Here is a 19,487-nt window from a genome sequence, read left to right on the forward strand (position 1 = left end):
TATGGTACTTCCTTAAAAAGTTAGAAATAACCATTTGATCCAGCAGTCCCACTACTAGGTATGTATCCTCAAGAAGCACTCATTGCAGCACTATTGACAATAGTAGAGATGGAAACAACCTAAGTGCCTGCCCATCAACAGGTGAATGGATAACCAAACTATGGTACATATACACAATGGAATACTATGCAATACTAAACAATAATGAAGAATCCATAAAACACCTCATAACATGAATGAACTTGGAGGACATTCTGCTGAGTGAAATAAGTCAGTCATAGAAGAACAATATTGTATGAGCCCACTATTATGAAAAGCCAAGGAAAGGTTTACACTGAAAGGAAACTTTCTTTGATGGTTATCAGGGATGAGGTGGAAGGGGAAGGAATATTACTATATAGATAAGAGCTAAGTACTGATTTGGGTGAAGAGAAAAGCAGTATACCAGAAGCGAACAACCAGCACAATAACTAAGGAAAAAGAAGACATGGAGAGTTGCACAAGGTATAGACAACAAAGGTATAACACTTTTACATACACAATACTGCATTATCAGTAGTAACATTAATCTACAGGTAGATACATAGGTAGACAGGCAAAATGATTAGGAATGGGTAGGCAAAAGGGAAAATACATATGTAAGTTTAGCAGATGATACTTCTATGTACATATTTGTCTGTGCTATAAGAATGTCCATATCTATAATAGAGCTAATGGGGCAAAGTTATGATAACTTGTAGCCATAGCCAAACACCCTGAGGGAGTGAGTCACTGGGCCTGTGGGCTTGGGACCATGGTTGCAGGGGACATTAAACTCAGTTGGCATAATATACTACACAAAAACATTTTTAGTGAGTAGCAGCTGGGGTCTTAAAAGCCTGCAAATGACCATCTAAGATGCAACAGTTAGTCTCTCCTCATCCAGAACAAAAAGAAAAAAGGAAACCAAAGACACACAGAAACAATTAGTCTGTGGGACTAATGGACCATGCAAACCTCAGCCTACATGACCTTGAGACCAGAAGAACTAGATGGTGCCCAGCTACTATTGTCAAATACTAAGAAAGGGATCAAAATTGGAGATCCTGCATAGAGTGGGAGAAAAATGTGAAACCAAACTCAAAATCATGAAAAAGACCAAGCATGCTACTCTGATAGAAACTGGTGAAACTCCTGAGACTATGGCCGCTAGGTATCTTCAGGCCTAGAATTGAGTTCATTCCCATAGCTTCCAGCCACACGGCAGGCCTACAAGGTGAACAGTTACACCAGGCAGGTACACTCCTTAGAACAATCAACCATGGGGGATCAGTAGGGCAGCTTTTGCACAGGGAGATAGCTCAGAGGGCAGAAATGTATAGAAAAGGACATGGGGAAAAGATAACCACAGAGAGGAAGTGGGAAGAGAATTGTTAGAATGTGGGGATTGCTATCAGTGTCACGAGACAAAATGTATATGAACGGTTGAATACAAATCTGTAAACGCTCACCTAAATCACACACACACACACAATAACAATATATTCACCTGAACTAATCAATTCTCTAACATTAGAGTTTTGCCTTACCCTGTTTCATTTGATAACTGGATATTATGAAGACTTAGCCAGGCCATAGACAGTACCACATACGTGTTTTTTCAAAAAAATATTTTTCATCAAAGACTTACATGAGTTACTACATTTTTATTACTTACATCTTAAATTTTTTTTTTTTTTATAAAAAGTGCTTCAGTATTTTGATATTCAAATTTTTAGTGTGTGTTTTAAATGTGCAGCATACAGTTGCGTGGTGAACATTTCTAATCTGCCTTGTCTCTGTTTTTTCTAAATGGTTTTGCTGTATATTTCAATATACTAAAGCTTTTGTTAGGTACATATGGGAGACAGACTTAATTAAATTGATTTTCCATTTTCCCCACTTAGGTTGAGAAATGGAGTAAAGTTCTGTAAAGTACAAAAGTTTCCTGAGGTATGGGCTTTATTATAACTCAGTTTATTTTATGTGGTAGCACCATATAGCATTAATGTAATGCCATGTAGTAAACCCTCTAGAATGACTGAAGAATAGAATGGTTCTGTTTGACCAGTTACTATGTATACCTTACTAAGATTATGAATTTTTAAAATATGGGTTATATACTGTAAGTGCCTTTTACAGCAAAACTTGGCTGAACACAGTTTAATCAGACATTGTAGGATATTGCAGGTTTAATATATAAAATTAGAAAAAACAGTACCAGTGAACTAGGAAATACCATGTGTCATCATTTCCACATTTTAGTATCTCTGGAATCAGGTTAATCATAATTGCAGTATAAAGTTTAACAGTGATATTTAATTCAGCATGATTGTTTAATAGACTCCTTTAGTATGTAACACTAAAGAGAATTTTATACAGTATTACTTTATAATTTTATTTTTGATTGAGTACCTTGATTTCTTGCTTATAGAATAAAAATCTCTTGAAGAATGTACTAAATTTCACCACTTGGAATACTTTTTGTATTTTTTTTTGTTGTTGTTAACAGCAAATTAGGGTTTCAGTTTTCTTCTCTTTCAGATTTTATGCATCCACCTTAAAAGATTCAGACATGAACTGATGTTTTCCACAAAAATCAGTACCCATGTTTCATTTCCACTAGAAGGTCTGGATCTTCAGCCATTTCTTGCTAAGGATACTCCAACTCAAATTGTGACATACGACCTTCTGTCAGTCATTTGTCATCATGGAACTGCAAGTAGTAAGTGTACAGATTTTACATTTGTTTTTAGATTTTTCTTAAAAAAAGTAAAACATCTGAGTTGATACCTTACACACTTAAGATCTGATTTACCAAAAGGAAAATTTAAAAAATTTTTACTGCTTGTCATTAAAAACTTATCAAATAATTTTAGGAAATTGAATGCTTTGTACTATGACTTTGGAATACTGCAAATTAATATTTTGTATAAAGTTAAATAATAAGGTCTTTAACATCATTTTCAAACTGGGTTTTTAAGATTACAGTATTTGTCTTCTTGTTTTCATTTCCTGAAGTAGTGGTGAGTATACATATTGAAAATAAAAATTGGAGCATAGTTTTTTACTGTATCTCAGACACTGTGTTAGGCACGGGAGCTCTAGTGGCGTAGTTCCTAAGGCATTTGACTGCTAACCAGAAGGCTGGTGGTTCAAACCCACCAGCCACTCCTGGGAAGGGAAACTGGGCAATCTACTTCTGTAGAGATACCACCTCAGAAACCCAAGGAGGGGCTGCTATGAGTTGACTCAACTTCATGGCAGTGAGTTAGTTTGTTTGTTTTTATGTTAGGCACTGGGGATACAGTTATCTTCTATTGTAGTGTTAATTTTGTATTGCAGTAATCTTTTTGTCCCCCCTTTAAATTTAGGTGGACACTATATAGCCTATTGTCGAAACAATTTAAATAATCTCTGGTATGAATTTGATGATCAAAGTGTCACTGAAGTTTCAGAATCTACTGTACAAAATGCAGAAGCTTATGTTCTCTTCTATAGGTAAGGAAATAACTATCTCATAGATAGGCTGTTTTACGAATAAAAAAGAACTCACTTTTAGTGATTTCTCACTTTCTAAAATGTTAGAAATTGTTTTATTCTCATTTCATTATGTGAGGAAAATATATAAAATTATTTGCAGAATGATCCTTTGTTAAGAAAATATTAAATCATTTAGTTGAAGGGCAAGAGAGTGTGCTTTGTTTTGGGAAGATTGATTTTAATAAAAAAAGATTATATACTGATGTTAGAAATGAAGTATCAAATTTCTCCTAAAATAGCTAATAAAGGAGGAATAACTGTGATAATCTATCTTAGATATTTTTCAGTGCTTATTAAAATAAGCATTAGCTTTTGAAGCAGAAAACTGTTTAACTTGATCTTATTAACAAACATTTGTAATGCCTACTGCATGCTTTTGTGTGTAGGTGTACCAGTATTTATGTGGATTACCAGTAGTTAAGATATAGTATCACCTCTTATGGGTACATATGTTGTTGGGAGACATACAGAGTATATTTCTCCTGAGTTCTTCCCAAGACCTCTTAGGGTTACAGTATCAGTCAGTGTTCATGCATAGTTTAAGAAGGAGGGAAAATCTATTTATTGCTCTAAGTAGAATAAAATGCATATTATATTTTATGAGTCACTATTTTTAATAGGAAGAGCAGTGAAGAGGCACAAAAAGAGAGACGAAGGATATCAAATTTGTTGAACATAATGGAACCAAGCCTCCTTCAGTTTTATATTTCTCGACAGTGGCTAAATAAATTTAAGACCTTTGCTGAACCTGGTCCTATTTCAAACAATGACTTTCTTTGTATTCATGGAGGTAAGAAATTCTGTAATGGAAAGTATTGGTGGTGACTTGCTGTTAAGTAATTTTGCACATTAGGAAAGAGCCAAGAACTTTCCTCTTCTTTTTATTTCCCATTTATTCATTGCCTCTATCTGCAGGTCAATTTAATGCATTTAATTCCATATGGTTTCAGAAATTGGCTTTTTCTCTCTAATTATAGGCTTTCTCTGTAGCCTACTCATTAAGTATATATTTATTGAGTACCCATTCCAAACTGTCATTAGTTCCTGAGGTTACAAAAGACTCTATTTCTGTTCTCAAAGCTCTAATTTCATAGTAGAGACAGATATATGTAAACAGCCAATTTCAGTTCGGTGAGCTCTGGTATTATGCAAAATTTTTCTCAACTGAGGGCTATATGCTATTCCTGTGCCTGTGTTTTCAGCTATCAGCTCTACATGTGGTTCTTATCCATTTTGTGTAAATGAATAGCTACCTCTTTTTTCTTTTTCTGAGAACAGAAATGTAGTTGGGATGTAACAACAACAAAAAGCTTCACATTTATCACGTAAATATATAATATATGCCTTCATGTTTGGCTGTATTAGTGGCAATGAATTCTGACACAAACTATCCAAACTACCTGGAATTAGGCTAAACTTCAGAGTTAAGGCACAATCCTCCACAAGATTACCACTCACTTGAAACAACAGCTGAATCCTTATAAACCTGTCGTGGCACTTATCTGTGTCCACCTTTTAATATAGTTACTTATGTTAGTATTCATTCCTTCTGCTAGCTCAGAAGTTCTGTGAAGGAAAGGACTGTCTTTTATCTATCCCTGATTCCCTCAGTACAAAATTTGAATGTAACTTAAGACTTAGTAAAGATTTACAGAAATAACTTGAAAGACACTGGTTAACAAAATTTTGTCTATTTCAGGAAATATGTTCATCTTTAGGAAACATAATAAATGCTTTAAAATGACTTAATTTTCTACTTTTTTTTTTCAGGGGTGGGGATCTAAACTATGGCTGAAAATGCTAGTGATTAAATCAGTTGTCAAAAAATGAATTAAAGAATGAGAGATACCTTTCTAAACTTTTTTTAGGTGTTCCTCCACGAAAAGCTAGTTATATTGAAGACCTGGTTTTGATGCTGCCTCAGAACATTTGGGATAACTTATATAGCAGGTTTGTTTTTTAAACAAGACAATAGAATATTTCATGCAGTGATGTGAAAATCAGATTGTAAAACTGATTATAAAAGAGCATTGGGTTATTTCACATATGTTCCTCATGCTTGGTGCTGCTTTAATAGATTATCCTCTTGTTTTCCTCTGTTCACTCAGAAGTATGAGTAGGATGAGTTTGCAGCTAGTGTTACCCTAGTGTAGTTAATTAAGTCATAATTGTGACATTCTGATTATCTATAATGGTATGCTGTAATATTAAACTTAGGTGCATTCTGTAAAAGAATTTTGCCTGTCCCATTTCTAAAATTCTGTGTATTTATATGATCCTACAATTAAATATTATTCTTACCCTTAAATCATAAAAAGTTTTACAATTTAAAAATATTTTTCACCATAATTTCCTTACTAATTATGTTTTCCTTATTTGAATAGTTAAAATATTTCATTGTGTGAATACTCACTCCTATTTGAGAGGTCAAGGAAGCCTCCATCTGATTTAAACTTGATTCTGAATCTGTGTATGACTCGGATTTCTATATTGCATGCTAATTTTTGAAAGCCATCTCTTTGACTTTGTGGGTGGTGTTTAACATATTTTATAGCTAAATATATATATAAGGGAGGGTTGAAATACAGATGAAGCAGATCATGCAACAAACCAGTAATGTAGTCGTTGAACCTAGTAAACATAAAATCAAAACCTTGTATCATTATTTGATTTTTATATTAGTTTGTCTTAAGAATTTTTCTATGAGGATTTATTCTTAACTGAGGATTTAGCCACCGACTATAAGTTAGAAGCATATTTCCTAGAATGTCAGCTTTCTTTGAGATTATCATAATTTTAATTATTAAGTTCTTCATGCTTTAGGTATGGAGGAGGACCAGCTGTCAACCATCTGTACATTTGTCACACTTGCCAAATTGAGGCAGAGAAAATTGAAAAAAGAAGGAAAACTGAACTGGAAATTTTTATTCGGGTAAAAAATGATGGTTTTCAAGTTGTAAAAGTTATCTAGGATAAAGATGAATAACTTATGTTGCAGTGGTTAAAGCACTTGGCTGCTGACTGGAAAGGTTGGTAGATCAAACCCACCAGCTGCTACATGGGCAAAAGATATGGCAGTCTGCTTTCATGAAGATTCAGCCTTGGAAACCCTATGGGGGCTGTTATACTCTGCCTTATAGGGTCACTATGAGTAAGAAGCGACTCAATGGAAGTGGGTTTTTTTTAAGTATGTATTATGTTAAAGAAATGGTTGGATGAAAGAGTTGTAATAGATTTTAGGTGTTCTGGGTCTATGTTAATGAAACCTCAGGCAGTTCACTGCAACTTTAATGAGTTTAAGTTCTTCATTATGAGTTCTGTTTTTATGGATTGGCAGTAAAGAGCATTGGTAAGAAATCTCCTTATTGAAATAGTAAATTGTAGGTTTCCTTAACTTAGTGCTACTATAAAGCATCTACCCAGGTGAAATGTAATATTGTTTTGTCTTTTGGGAGGTTCTCTATATTTTTAAATATATCCAGTTTCTACAAAGTAAGTATATCATGAAGTGTTCCTTGAGTGAACGTAATAGAAAGTCTGACCACAGAATCAAAAGAAAAAGCTGAATAACTAGGTTTTATGAAGGACAAAGATTAGGAAAAATCCTGTTATCTAGTTCTTTTAATCTAGGTAGCAAAACTTAAATCTCTTTACATCAATAGCTAGTTCCATCTATTTCCCTTAGTATCTAAATTTCTAGTAGAGAATCTATTGGAAATGATGTTAGGGTGAATGGGCGCTATCATTAGTGATAATCCTAGTGAGAGAATAGTGGGAGGAGTGACAATCCTGCAAGAGAAAATTGAGATTCTTTTAGTAAAAGAAGATAAGATATTGACCAGAGCAAAACAAGATGTCCAGTACATTCCGTCTTGTGGCTGCCAAGTACATATATATAAACCTGCTTCTCTTCACAGATTCATGTTTTTTTTAAATTTAATTTTTATTTTGCCCTTGTCTAAAATAAAGAAACTTTCATATATAGGAGAAGATACTTTAGATGAGGATTTATTTTGTTTCACTTAGGCCTCATTTGCTTCCTAATCTAAAGAAGTAAATTTTACTTGAATAGTAAAAATAGTTCATTCCATGAATGTTTAAGGAAATAGCTAATGACTATATCAGTCAGAGTTTGTTTAATACAAGCCATTATTAGTATTCTGAGTAGAACAGAATAATACAGGGGATAAGAGACAACCACTGAAAGAGCTGGGGCTTGGAGATCAAGACGACCACCTCTGCTTTTCAGAAAATCTGGAAATGGTATCAGCTTCAACACTAGAAACAGGAGTGGAGTCAGTGCCCAGAAGAGAATTTGAGAGCCTAGATAGAGTGAAGAGGGCTTCTGCATTGTGGTGTGGGCCTAATTGAGGCTGTTTGGAGCTAGTTTGATGAGAAGAGATGCTCACGTTGGCCAGTGATGGAGGGTAGGCAGTGTAGTGTAGTGGCAGTGGTAGCAGTGGAAGATTGGGTACATAGGGAGATTGATCCAATAAGTAAATATATTAAAAATAATGAGAGCCAGGTTTCTCATTATCAGATAAGAGAATACGAAATATGGGAAAAGAGAAAATGAAAATAAACTCTTTAGTATTGGATTGGAGTTGAACTCATGGTTTTCAGTATGCATATAGATAGATATACAAGTAAAGGTAATGATCTGTATGTGTATACACATAAATATAGAAACTTATGATGAATGTATGTTCCCTAACCATCCCTTAACAGGGTCTGGGAGCAGTCATAACTTCTAATAGGAATAGGCGTACCTGGCTCTTAGATCTTGGCTTCCAAATATCTTTCACCACTAAAAGGGACCAGCCCTCTTGGAGAAATGGCTTATTTTCCAGGCTTGGGACAGAGAAATTACAAGATGAGCTCAGACATTTTACCATGCCAGGAATGAAAGTGCTCGAAGAATGATGGAGACAAGTCAGAAGTACACAGAAGCCAACTTGAAGGAGTTCCTACTTGCTAAATGTGAGACAATTTGAGCTTCAAAATAACGGTAGTAACATTATAAGCCATTAAACAAACTAGGAAGGTTGAGTTCACAGTGATATAAATAAGTGAGTAAATCGAAGAGTTGATGAGGAATGGAATATTGCATAGTTTCAACTTACTCCCAACAAAATACTTGTTAATTACAAAGAGAGACGAGTAGCTGTCAGTGGAGAAGCCTGGTACGACTACTGTGCAGTTAATAAAATAAACATTATTAGCAATGGGTCAAATTAAAATCATGTGTCAGCTGATAGAATAAATGATAGGAGCACAGCATCACTTCTTTGATATGCAAATATACATAACCTTAATCTCAGTTGAGGAAAATCTGTCAAACCCTAATCAGGGGACATTTTATAGAACAACCAGCCTGTAATCTTCAAAACTGTCAGGGTCATGAAAGTTAAGGAAAGTCTGGGAAACTGTTTTAGATTAAAGAAATCCAAAAAGGCATTAAAATTACATGAAACAAATGATTTTATCAGATCCTTTTTGTTATATAAAAGGATATTATTGGGACAGTTAGAAAAACTTGATGGAGCTTGAGGACTAGTTGCTAATACTGTACCAATTTTAATTTCCTGATTTTTGTCAGTTTTGTTGTGATTGTGTAGAGAAATGAATACTGAGATATTTGGAGGAAAGGAAAACCAGTTCAGCAACTTACTCTGAACCGGTCTAGGGGGAAAAAGCTCCTTTGCACAGTACTTAAGAGTTTTTCTGTAAGTTTGAGATTGTTTTGAAGTGAAAAAATAAAAATTGCATAAAACTCTTGGAAATGATCTCAGTTGCTTGTCAGTGGTGGTTGTAAGAGAATGTCTAGAAACTTGAAAACTGTAGATGCTATTGCTCTCAGGACCCAAATGGACTGTTTTCAGGAGGATGCTCAGAAGACACAGGATACTGCTATTACAGATGTTAGCTGTCTGTAAACCAAGTAAAGCATTCTCGAAAAGATTCTTGGAAGTGATGGCAAAATCCTGTTTGTGCCATTGTGGATGCACAATCATGAGTACAGCTGCCACCAGAGATAAAAAGTTTTTCTTTCTATGTGACTTCCATATATTTCGTGTATCATTGGCAGTATCTAATCTCAGGTATTCCTGGCAAGGGATCCTGTGAAATGTAGGCTTCACCTTTTGGTAGGTGAGTGTAAGAATGAATGGGAATAATGCTGGTAACAGACAATTCAGAAGCTCTGGTAGCATAGTGCCTAAGGCACTTGACTGCTAACCAGAAGGCTGACAGTTCAAACCCACCAGCCACTCCTCAGAAGAAAGATGGGGCAATTTACTTCTATAGTGATACTGCCTTGGAAACCCAAGGAGGGGTCGCTATGAGTCGGGTCCGACTTGACGGCACATAACAACAACAAGAAGCAGACAATCCAGTACGAATGTCCCTTTGTCAACTTAACATCCATATGTATTTATACATGCATATAACAGTATGAACAGTATCATGCACCTGTTTAACATGATGCTTCTAGCTCTTGTTCCAACACATGTTGCATTTACCCATTCCCTAAAATAGGGAGACCTAAACTCCCATTAGTTATTGTATTCATTTCTGGATAATGGTCACTTATCTTTTAGTTTGTTCACTTCAGTCATGATCTCCTTTTGATATCCTGTAGTCTGAAGAATAAACTATAAGGTTAACTACCAATAACATATACCATACCAACAGCTTATGAAATAGCATAAGAATGAAAGAAAGGAAAAAAATAAATTGGTAGTGTTTATAAGTATGTACACAAAGCAAGGAAAAAAATGTTTCTGTAGCTAATTACCACCCATTCTGTTTTCTCTTCACAGCACAAACATCAACTGGTTGTGGTTGTGGGTACCTAGTAATGTAACTTAGTCCTTCATTGTTAAAGCATCTGAGCCCTTAGTAGGCTTGGGTATATTAGATTTCTCTAGTCATCTGCTTTTACTCTCTAGACATGGAGGTACTAGATGGTATCTGCAGTGCAGTTAAATGGTGGCTCCCAAAAAGATACTTTCATGATCTGTTCCCCAGAACCTATGTGATCTAATTTGAAAAATAATATTAGCATATATAATTAAGGATCTCAATATGGGATCATCTTGGATGACACAGATTGTCCCTAAATCCAGTGACCAGTGTCCTTACAAGATAGAGAAGAGAAAGTCAAGTGAAGATGAAAGCAGAGATTGAAGTGATGTAGCCACATGGAATGCTGACAGCCACCAGAAGTTGAAAGAGGCAAGGAAATAGAATTTCTGCTAGAGCCTCTGGAGGGAGCAAAGACCTGCCAACACCTTGATTTCAGACTTCTGGCCTCCAGAACTGTGGGAGAAGGAAGGCTTATTTTTAGCCACCAAGTCTGTGGTAATTTGTTACAGCAACCCTAGGAAGCAAATAGAGTGCCCTAGATAATCTCCTGGGTTCTAGACAATTCTTGCTCATCTTGTAAGACAGAAACTTTATTTACCCTTTATAACGAGGATCTGTTCAGCCAATACTGTAACCTCGTCTTTGCCTATTGGTTCCGTAACATGAGAAATCCCAAATGATCAGGAAGCAGTTTTAAATTCCAGTTTAGTTGAAACTATGGTTGTATCACCTTGGGAATTAATTTTTTAAAAAAAATAGTGGAGGCTGAAGTTCTGGGGATGGGAAGCACAGCTTTTGTGAGTGTCAGTAGACTCTCCTATTTCCTTTACCTGATTTTCAGCTTCATGTATTCTCATTGTGGGAACAACAGCACCATATATTGGTTTCTAGCGTGGAGTGTATACCAAGTACGACACTGTAGGACAGGAACAACCCATGAGATGTTGCCACTCAGGCACTAAAATTGAATCGTTAAGAGACCAGCAGCTTCTGGGTAATGACACATGATATGATCAATCAGTTAATTTTACTGAACTGAGCCCATCTCTTCATTTCTTTTGTATAAAGTAAGTTCCATGATCAGGAGCAATGTGGATAGTGTGGCAATGAATGATTCATACAGTAAGTTCAAGAATGTTGGTATTGGGAAAAGATGATGCATTAGGAAGGTAGGTCCATATTAAACACCTAAATTCTAGGTACTTGGAAATCACAAGTGCTTACGTAAATTTTGAAGTTGTGTCAGGAAGGTACTTCTTTCCTTATTAAAAAAATAATAATAAAATAAGAGTCCTAGTAGCATCTGGCAGAAGCAGTCTGACTTTACATTTTGTAAGCCTCAGTTCTCAGGAGACAAGGTGTATATCACAGAAAGTCCCAACTTTCAATATGTGCCTTTAGACAAGCCTACCCAGATTTGTCAACCATCAGAGACAGCCACATTTTTCACTCCTTTTCATTGCTCTATGAAAGCAGCTACCTTTGTGTCCCAGAAAGATTCTTGCCCACAGAGAACTTACATTTAATAAATAATTAAGTTACGTAGTATATTAGGAAGGAGCTCTGGTAGCATAGCGCCTAAGGCACTTGACTGCTAACCAGAAGGCTGGCGATTCAAACCCACCAGCCACTCCTCGGAAGGAAGGTTGGGCAATCCTACTTCCGTAATGATACTGCCTCGGAAACCCAAGGAGGGGTCCCTATGAGTCGGCAGACTCGACAGGCACATAACAACAACAACAACCCAAGCCATAGTATTTTCAATCACCTCATATGCATGTGAAAGCTGGATGCTTTTGAGTTGTGTTGAAGAATGCTAAGAGTACATGGGTTGCTAAAAGGACTAACAAATCTGCCCTGGAGGAAGTGCAGCCGGAATGCTCCTTGGAAGTGAGAACGGCCAGACTTTGTCTCACCTATTTTGGTCACGTTGTCAGAAGGAACCATTCGGTAGAGAAGGATATCATGCTTGGTAAAGTGGAGGGTCAATGAAGAAGGGGAAGGCCCTCGATGAGATGGATTGACACCGTGGCTGCAACGATGGATTTAGGTATAGCAGGGATTGAGAGGCTCGCACAGGACCGGGCAGTGTTTGGTTCTGTTGTACGCAGGATTGCTGAGTCACAGGTGATTTGACAGCACGTAACAACAATTACATAAATTCCAAACATTTTTTCTTTTTCTGAGGGTCTGTTGCCTACATCTCATTGTACCAGTTTCTCTATCAGATTTCTTTGGTTGTAAGCAGTATTGCTTACATATTGGCTAACTTAAGCCAAAAAGAAATTTATTGAAAAGAAAAATCACATTATTAGGCCTGAAGTAGCGTAGTGCCTAAGGCACTTGACTGCTAACCAGAAGGCTGGCCGTTCAAACCCACCAGCCACTGCTTGGAAGGAAGGTTGGGCAATCTACTTCCGTAGTGATACTGCCTCGGAAACTCAAGGACGGGTCACTGTAAGTCGGGTCCGACTCGACGGCAGTATGTTTGGTTTGGTTTTTGGTATATATGTGTATTACTTAACATGAAGTACATGTGCAAGATTATTCATTGTGGCATTGTATTTATAATAGAATGCCTACCAATAGGGGACTGGTACATATGTACAGTAGAATACTGTATAGCCATAAAAATAAATAAGGAATTTGTTCTTTATTGATTGATGAAGAAATATCCCCAGTATCTTAAGTGGACAAAGGTAAGATGTAGATAGGAGACCAATATATAAATAAAATCTACAGAATAGATTTGTACTGTATAGTTTTTATTACTTTGAGGATTTTGCCTTGACTCCTTCACTTAATTTTTTTATGCTCCTTTTGTGTATACTTGTTAAATTTTGAGACATAATCTAGTATTATTTAGTAGGTAACCACTCCATAACCTGGTACTAAGATAGCTTTAGCTTCAGTGTATGTTTACTGTTCCATCTTGCATATGTAGGAGGAAATCGCCCCACCAGATACTAAATTAAAATGATTATACTGTTCTGCTACAAAGCAAGTTCTAGATATTAACTAATTTTTTTTTTTCCCTATAGCTCAACAGAGCATTCCAAGAAGAGGATTCTCCAGCAACTTTTTATTGCATCAGCATGCAGTGGTTTAGAGAATGGGAAAGTTTTGTAAAGGGTAAAGATGGAGGTAAGTGTTTAATTGAAAAACAAATTGTATGCAAGTGTGTTGGTTTATTTATTTGACACATATTTATTGAACATTTATATGACTTGGGATTACATCAGTGAATGCAAGAGAAAAAGATTCCTGCCTTCAGTTTATGTTCTGGTTGTCTTTCATTTTTTTAAGCTATCTTACAAATTAATAGTATATCCATACATGGAATAAAGGGATTGAGCAAAATTAGTCAGCAGTCTTAATACTGAAAAGTTATAATCTATTCAACAGTAGGGATTAGGTTAAATGATGGTTTATCTCAAACAATGGAATAATATGTAGACTTGAAGAAATGACAGTATTTAATAATTTGAAGATGTTCTTGTTACATAAAAAAGGTTGCAACATAGTATGATTAGGGTGAATGCTTCTTGTATTTAAAAGAAAAATCATAAACACGTGCAAACACAAGGATGTCACAACAATATTAAACAGTTTGCCTATCTTTCTATAATGTTATTACAGTATTTTTTTTTCTTGTGCCTTTTTTCCAAATTTTGATAATGAACATGCAAGGTTGTTGATCTGAAGGAAAATCAAATAACATTCCCCCCCCGTGAATTAGAAAAGAATGTATTTTATTTAATATTTCATTTTGCAGTGTTTTTCGTTTAAGTAACAACAATCTGAAACAAATTTAGAATTTTCTAATTTCTCTTAAAATAACAGATGAATTGTTCTTTTATAGCATTAAAAGTACATTTTAACTGTAACTCCCACATGGGTAGTTAAGGGATAATTTGTTAGACTCTGGATATTTCTGTTAGACTCTTCCCTACCTTTCCTTACCCTGGTGGCACAGTGGTTAAAGTTCTCAGCTGCTAACTGAAAGGGCATTGTTTTCAACCCACCAGCCACTCACAGGAGAAAGATGTGGCATTCTGCTTCTGTAAGGATAACAGCCTATGAGGCAGTTCTTCTTTGTCTTAAGACTCTGTCCTATAGCATTTTCTGTGAGTCTGAATCATCAACTCGATGGCAACAAGTTGGGCTTTTTAAGATCCAAAAAGGAAGAAGCAGCTTGGCAGAAGACAGTGAAGAGTTGACTATAAAAATCTGGCTAAAGAATAATCAATCTGATTAGTTATTGCCCTAAATTATCCCAGGCACAGAATTACATAATTCTTTTGTACATTTCTTTGGAAAATATGCTTTTTGATCATTTATTTTTCCTCTTGCCGTAGATCCTCCAGGACCTATTGATAACACTAAAATTGCAGTCACTAAATGCGGTAATATGATGCTCAGGCAAGGTGAGTTTGACCAACAGTTGAAGCCTTTACTTTATAGTGACTTTTCACTATTAACATATCATCAGTAGCCATCTCTGGCACTTTTTTCACACAGCTCAAAAATATAATTGATACATGAAGTAGGACAAATAGTGGAAAATAGCCAGTGTTTAATCTTTATCTCAGAAAAGATTTTAAGGCTGTTGATAGGAGCTAGGAAAAAGGATCTGTACCTTGACAAACTGTAAACTTGCAGGTTATAGTAAGATGGCCTGGTAGCCTGAAGATGTGTGTTTCAAAAATTCTTGATTATCCCTAGAAGATTCATGCTGGGGTAGATTGTGAAAGCTTTTGTCATTCTTAGTACCAGTCTTAAGCAATATGAATCAGTAGGTTTGTAAACATTATTCTTTCTATATATACATAATTTTAGGAGCAGATTCTGGTCAGATTTCTGAAGAAACATGGAATTTTTTACAGTCCATATATGGTGGAGGGCCTGAAGTTATTCTACGACCTCCAGTTATTCATGTCGACCCTGATGTACTACAAGCAGAAGAAAAAATTGAAGTAGAAACTCGGTCTTTGTAATTTTGAAGATACAGAGTTCAATCAGAAGTCATTTTCACTCCCCCTACCATATACATATGCAAAAACATTCCTAAAAGCATGTTTTTTTCTTGATTTTTTTTCTAAAAATCTTTTTTTCCTTTTGATTCCTTCTTACTGGGCATTATAGAAGAATGTGTTAAATGTGTAATATGCTACAGGCTGGTATATTTAATGCTAAATAACTTAAAGTGTCTCAGTGTAATATTTTTGAAAGAGAAGGGACAGTTGTGATCAATTGGTAATCAGTCGGTTATCTTTGATCTTTGTACTACATGCACATCCATAGTATACTCTGTAGTGTTGTAAATACTTTTGCTTTTAAAATTTTTCCTTACCCTAAACCATAATTCTGACCAATCTTTTTAGTTCTCCAAAAACCTAATATAATTCTATAGTTTTGAAAAGGCTTCATATAATAAAGAGCCTATTTTAAATTGAGAGTAGTGGTCAAAAAATTGTTAATTTCCTAAAGCTCAGGAAACTTTAGCTTGTTACTTCTTTTGCACTGTAGTGTATAAACTAGCATATTAAGATTTACAACATGTCCTTTGAAATGTATCAAGGATATATTTAGTTTGGATGGAACTTGTGTGTGCAGATACTAGTAACTTATTGCCTCTTAATACTGTAAAATGTTAAACTTCAATTCCTATAACCCTGAATATTCATTATGTCAATAACTAAAAAACTTAAGAGTTAGTTTAGGGCATTTTTTTATTTTGAGAGCATGAAGTGTGTAATGTGTCATTGAGATTGTTGATAAAGCTGAAACCACTTGCAAAATGATTTTTTAATGACATGCACAAAATCTTTTTGAATAATATAATATGCACTGCTACTTGGCTTGATTATGTGATGTCAAAAGTTTAATGATTATTCCAAGTACAAAACACACTGAAAATTACTTTGGGGGTATTAAATAGCATTCATGATGACTTTGTTTTGGTTTGGTGCAGCTGCCACTAGCTAAAGCAATGTTAAAATTAGTTCAATAAAAAATTATTTTAAAACTTAAAACTTGGTGTTGAATTTATCTGGCAGACATTGAAGGTGAAGAATATAAAGGTTGCTAATATTAATGTCTCTGTTATTTCTTAATCAGAAGTATGCAAAATAAGCTATCATTTAGTTTAGTATTTAAAGTTTTTTATTAACGATGAGCCTGTTTACCACCTATTTGATATCTATTTGAATTTTTTAAAAAAACATAGTTTTTAGTTTTCATTTTCCTAATAATTACACAATGATCCCTTCCTCAAAGATTAAATGGTCTCTTTGATCTGTCTCTGAATATCCAGAATTTTGTCTAATGCCTGGCATTTAGTAGTTAATCAGAAGAGGTTTTTTTTTCCCCTTTTTTCAGAAGAGGTTTGTTTTTAATAGTGCTTGCCATTTATTGAATATTTACGATTTGAGTCACTATATAGTGCTTTACTTATATTTAATCATCTTTACAACCCTATGATTTAAGTCACTTGCCCAAAGTCATACAGCAAAGAAGTGGCAGATAGGACATTTTTTCTCAGGTCAACTTCATAGGCAGTGCTGTTATTCACCATATTTATTATCTCCCAGTGAATTACTTTATTTTGAAACTGATTACAGCAATAGTCACATTCATTAATAGCAAATTAATAATATCTGCTGTTGATATTTAAAATAAATAAGTGTTTCTATCAAGTCAATTCCAACTCATATTAACTCTATAGATAGATAGGTAGAACTGTGTCCACAGGGTTTCCAAGGCTGTAGAATTTCAGGGGAGCAGATTGCCAATCTCTCCCACAGAATGACTGGTGGGTTTGAACCATCAACCTCTCAGCAGCTGAGCATTTTAACCATTTTGCCACCAGGGCTCCTTGTTAGTGAGAAATAGAAAAAAGAATACTGGTCCCTAATATTTTTATGTTACAGTCATCAAAATACACAACTAGTAATTAAAAAACCAAAAACTCCCAGGTGTCGAGGAGATTGCCCAGCCTTCCTTCCAAGGATTGGCTAGTGAGTTTGAACTGCCAGCCTTCTTGTTAGCAGTCAAATGCCTTAGGCACTATGCCACCAGAGCTCCCAACTGGTAAGTAACTTGCCTACAATCTCAACAAAAGGTTGGCTTATGTGTGTTGGCACATACGGGATAAAAGAAATGCTTTCTTAAGGATGATTTTCTTGGAAATAATTAAGCTGAAAAATAGGAAAATGCAGTCAGGGAATAGGAAAAATCTTGTATGTGTTAAGACAACATTGATGTATATAACATGGAACTAATTAGCTTAGGCTCTTGAAGTTTAATTGCTTAAATTCAAATCCTTGTAGCTTCATCACTTTTTCAGCTATGATTTGGAACAGTACTCAAGTCTTCTGAATTACAGTTTTCTTCATCTGTTAAATGAAATTGTAGGTTGGGTTTCCCAGGAAACTATCAGTGAGATGGGAGTTAGGAGTGTAAATTATTTGTTAGGGACTAACACCAGTGAAAGAAAATGTAAAAGTAGCAGCATTGAACAGGAGGCGTCATCAAACCCTGATACAGATCTAATCAGATCTCTGTCAGCTCCAGGAGGAGATCTAGACCTAAGGTTAGTCATTAGAAGAGTCCGAATTGGGGAGAAATGGCTAGATACTTGTACTGACAGACTTTGTTCTGTACCTGGTAAAGAGAGTGAACTCAGCTTGACAGCTGAAATGGACCTTGGAGGAGCTAACACTTAGAAGCTGTCAGCCCATTACACCCCTCAAAGCTGGTCAATGAGTCCTTTTGTGAAGAGAGGTCAGTGGCTACAGAGGTGAGAGCCAGGATGGAAACAGATACATGCATGCTCATGTTCATCACAGCACTATTTACAATAGCAAAAAGATGGAAACAACCTATGTGCCCATCAGCTGAAGAGTGGATGACCAAACTATGGTACATACACATACTGGAATGCTATGCAACACTAAAGAGTAATGTAGAGTCTGCAAAATACTGCATAATATGGATGAACTTGGAGGACGTTATGCTGAGTGAAGTAAGTCAATCACAGAAGGACAAATATAGTATTAGTTCGTTGTTATGGAGGGTCAAGGAATGGTTTATATATGGAGGGAAACTTACTTTGTTGGTTGCTAAGGATGGAAGGGGAGGGGAGAGAACACTGCAAAAAAAAAAAAAAAAACTGCATTGGCCCATGCCACTTTAGTTTTGTGTATTTCACCGTACATAAATTATATTTCAATAAAATGCATTAAATAAAAAAGGTCAGTGCTTGAACAATTTCTCTTAGAAAGATTAGCATGAGGCTAGTCCCCATGAGGCTGAGGTCAAGAATGTCCCAAATGTCCAAACTACCATACCACTCCATCATTTCAGACATTAATCCCTCTTCCTCCTCCCAATAATTACCCCAATCTTAGGGTTCTGAATTTCGCTGTAACGCCTCACAGGACTCACAAACACCCAAGGGTTTGTTTCACGTAGTAGTGGTGGAGGCTGGCAGGCTGGCGAATCCCGGGTCCGTGAGTAGGAGTGGAGGCTGGCAGGCTGGCAAGTCCCGGGTCCGTGAGTAGGTTTGGCGGATCCTCCCAACTCTCGGGGTTTGATGAACCTCGATCAGTAGATCAGATGGCAGCTATTGTCCCAAATCCAGGGGTGAGATGAGGATGATTCAAGAAACAAGACCGGAGCAAGAGGAGGAGCGAATCTTCCCAGGAGATCCACCAGCAATGCTCCAGCCCAATCTATCAGTTATAACTGCCAAGGTCTGAATTCCAACTGCCAATCATTATAGGGTCCCTCAGGAACTTGACTTCCACCAGCAGTGCTCCAGCCCAGTCTATCAGTTATAACTGCCAAGGTCTAAATTCCAACTGCCAGTCATTTTTGTTGTTGTTGTTATGTGCCATCGAGTCAAACCCGACTCATAGCGACCCCTCCTTGGGTTTCCGAGGCAGTATCACTACGGAGGGAGCTCTGGTAGCATAGTGCCTAAGGCACTTGACTACTAACCAGAAGGCTGGCGGTTCAAATCCACCAGCCACTCCTCAGAAGGAAGGTTGGGCAAT

General features: G+C 36.1%; 1 protein-coding gene across 1 annotated transcript in view; it reads left to right on the plus strand.

Moving 5' to 3' along the window:
- USP33 (ubiquitin specific peptidase 33) overlaps positions 1 to 15,425 on the plus strand; it is a 47,763-nt gene extending 32,338 nt beyond the window's left edge. The window contains exons 15-23 of the mRNA XM_007946494.1: positions 1,926 to 1,971; positions 2,563 to 2,743; positions 3,393 to 3,519; positions 4,182 to 4,351; positions 5,430 to 5,511; positions 6,385 to 6,493; positions 13,470 to 13,572; positions 14,787 to 14,855; positions 15,268 to 15,425. Coding sequence (XP_007944685.1) covers positions 1,926 to 1,971; positions 2,563 to 2,743; positions 3,393 to 3,519; positions 4,182 to 4,351; positions 5,430 to 5,511; positions 6,385 to 6,493; positions 13,470 to 13,572; positions 14,787 to 14,855; positions 15,268 to 15,425 — 1,045 coding nt within the window. The remainder of the gene's footprint in view (positions 1 to 1,925; positions 1,972 to 2,562; positions 2,744 to 3,392; positions 3,520 to 4,181; positions 4,352 to 5,429; positions 5,512 to 6,384; positions 6,494 to 13,469; positions 13,573 to 14,786; positions 14,856 to 15,267) is intronic.
- The last annotated feature ends 4,062 nt before the right edge of the window (positions 15,426 to 19,487 follow it).

This window comes from Orycteropus afer, unplaced genomic scaffold (genome assembly GCF_000298275.1).
Source record: "Orycteropus afer afer isolate SDZICR_OR568_19922 unplaced genomic scaffold, OryAfe1.0 scaffold00164, whole genome shotgun sequence".
Taxonomy (NCBI): domain Eukaryota; kingdom Metazoa; phylum Chordata; class Mammalia; order Tubulidentata; family Orycteropodidae; genus Orycteropus; species Orycteropus afer.